Raw genomic sequence first — 1,459 nt, forward strand, 5'->3', positions numbered from 1 at the left:
GGGCCACGCGCGCCTGCCACGGGTCGCAGGGGGCGTTTGCCCGGCCCGCCCCACCCTGGGATGGAGAACCACCCCCGTCGCGTACTTTTGGCGGCTGGGGCTCCCCCAGGAGCAGGGCGAGCTGTCCCGAGTCCGGGCCCCCGCGGGCTGGGCTGCTGACCTCTGTGGTCGCACTCACCGGTCTGGCGCTGCTCTCTCCCTCCCACCCCTGGGCACAGAGCGAGAGCAGCTGCAGGCAGAGGCCAGCGAGCGCTTTGCCGCCGGTTACATCCAGTGCATGCACGAGGTGCACACGTTCGTGTCCACGTGCCAGGCCATCGACGCCACCGTAGCCGCCGAGCTCCTGAACCACCTGCTTGAGTCCATGCCGCTGCGCGAGGGCAGCAGCTTCCGGGATCTGCTGGGGGACGCGCTGGCCGGCCCTGTGGGAACCCCAGGGCTGAGCTGCCGGCCTGCCGGAGGGCTCCCCAGCCCCCAGGGCCCCAGCGATGACCAGTGCTCAGACCTGGAGGAGGCCCCTGAGGCAGAACTGAGCCAGGCTCCTGCTGAGGGACTGGGTTTGGTGCCCATGGCCCTGGGCAGCCTGACAACCGCCCGCCCAGCCCAGAGTGTCTGGAGGCCGTGGTGACCCAGCCAGTCTGGGCCTGGGGCACCAGATGTGGTGGGACAGAGATCTGATGGCTTCCGCGTCTGCCGCCTCAAGGCAGAGCCTGCTGGGCAGCACCGGATGACCACCACCGTGCCTCTCCCTTGCTTCTTGAGGGGATGACTTTTATGGACTCCGAAGCCCCCCCAGCAGGTAGAGGGCGGGAGCGCCTGGCCCCCCTGCCCCAGCCTGCACTGCGGGTCTGGGACGGCTAAGCGGAGAGGCGTGAGCCTGTCCCGCCCTGGGCAGCACTATCCAGGCAGCGGCCGCCCTAGCCCGAGGAGAAGCTTCAACTTGCCCCTTCAGCCAGACCTTGGGGGGCAAGTGGCCTGCAGGTCCAGAGCTGGCGGAGAGAAGTGAGGTGCACGGGTTGACTTGCACTTAGCACCCTTGAGCTGGTATTAGGAGGCCACGAAAGGTCCCAGCGTTAGCAAATAAAGGATTCTGGAGCGTGCGTGCCCTCTGGTCACTGAATGGTGGGCGTCCTTCAGAGTCGGTGTGCCCTGAAGGAGCGGACTGTGGGAAGCCTGGGAAGCCTTCTCATGTCTCGCGCTGCCAGCTGGTGTCACAGCCCTGGGGGCGGCGGCCCTGCTCGCCCGCAGAGACAGCGCTGCCCCACAGTGCTCTCCCCGGGAGTCGCAGGCACCCTGAGTGGACGCTGCCCGCAGAGGCCTGTCTCCAAGGAACTGAGCAGGAGGGGCAGTGGCTGGCCCGTGTGCCTCAGGGCTGAAGCGAATGCTGCTGGTTTGGAAACTTGGAGGGGTGTTGCCCCCCTGCCCCAGGTCCCTTCAGCAGCGCCCCCCACCCCCAGCC

The 1,459-nt window shown here is 68.1% G+C and overlaps 1 protein-coding gene across 1 annotated transcript in view; it reads left to right on the forward strand.

The window, feature by feature from the left end:
- The window catches only part of HES6 (hes family bHLH transcription factor 6), an 8,563-nt gene extending 7,463 nt beyond the window's left edge, over positions 1-1,100 (forward strand). The window contains exon 5 of the mRNA XM_012725124.1: positions 30-1,100. Coding sequence (XP_012580578.1) covers positions 30-628 — 599 coding nt within the window. The 3' untranslated portion in view covers positions 629-1,100. The remainder of the gene's footprint in view (positions 1-29) is intronic.
- Positions 1,101-1,459: the final 359 nt, after the last annotated feature.

The sequence above is a fragment of the Condylura cristata genome, unplaced genomic scaffold, assembly GCF_000260355.1.
Source record: "Condylura cristata isolate star-nosed mole 26May11 unplaced genomic scaffold, ConCri1.0 scaffold00002, whole genome shotgun sequence".
Classification (NCBI taxonomy): domain Eukaryota; kingdom Metazoa; phylum Chordata; class Mammalia; order Eulipotyphla; family Talpidae; genus Condylura; species Condylura cristata.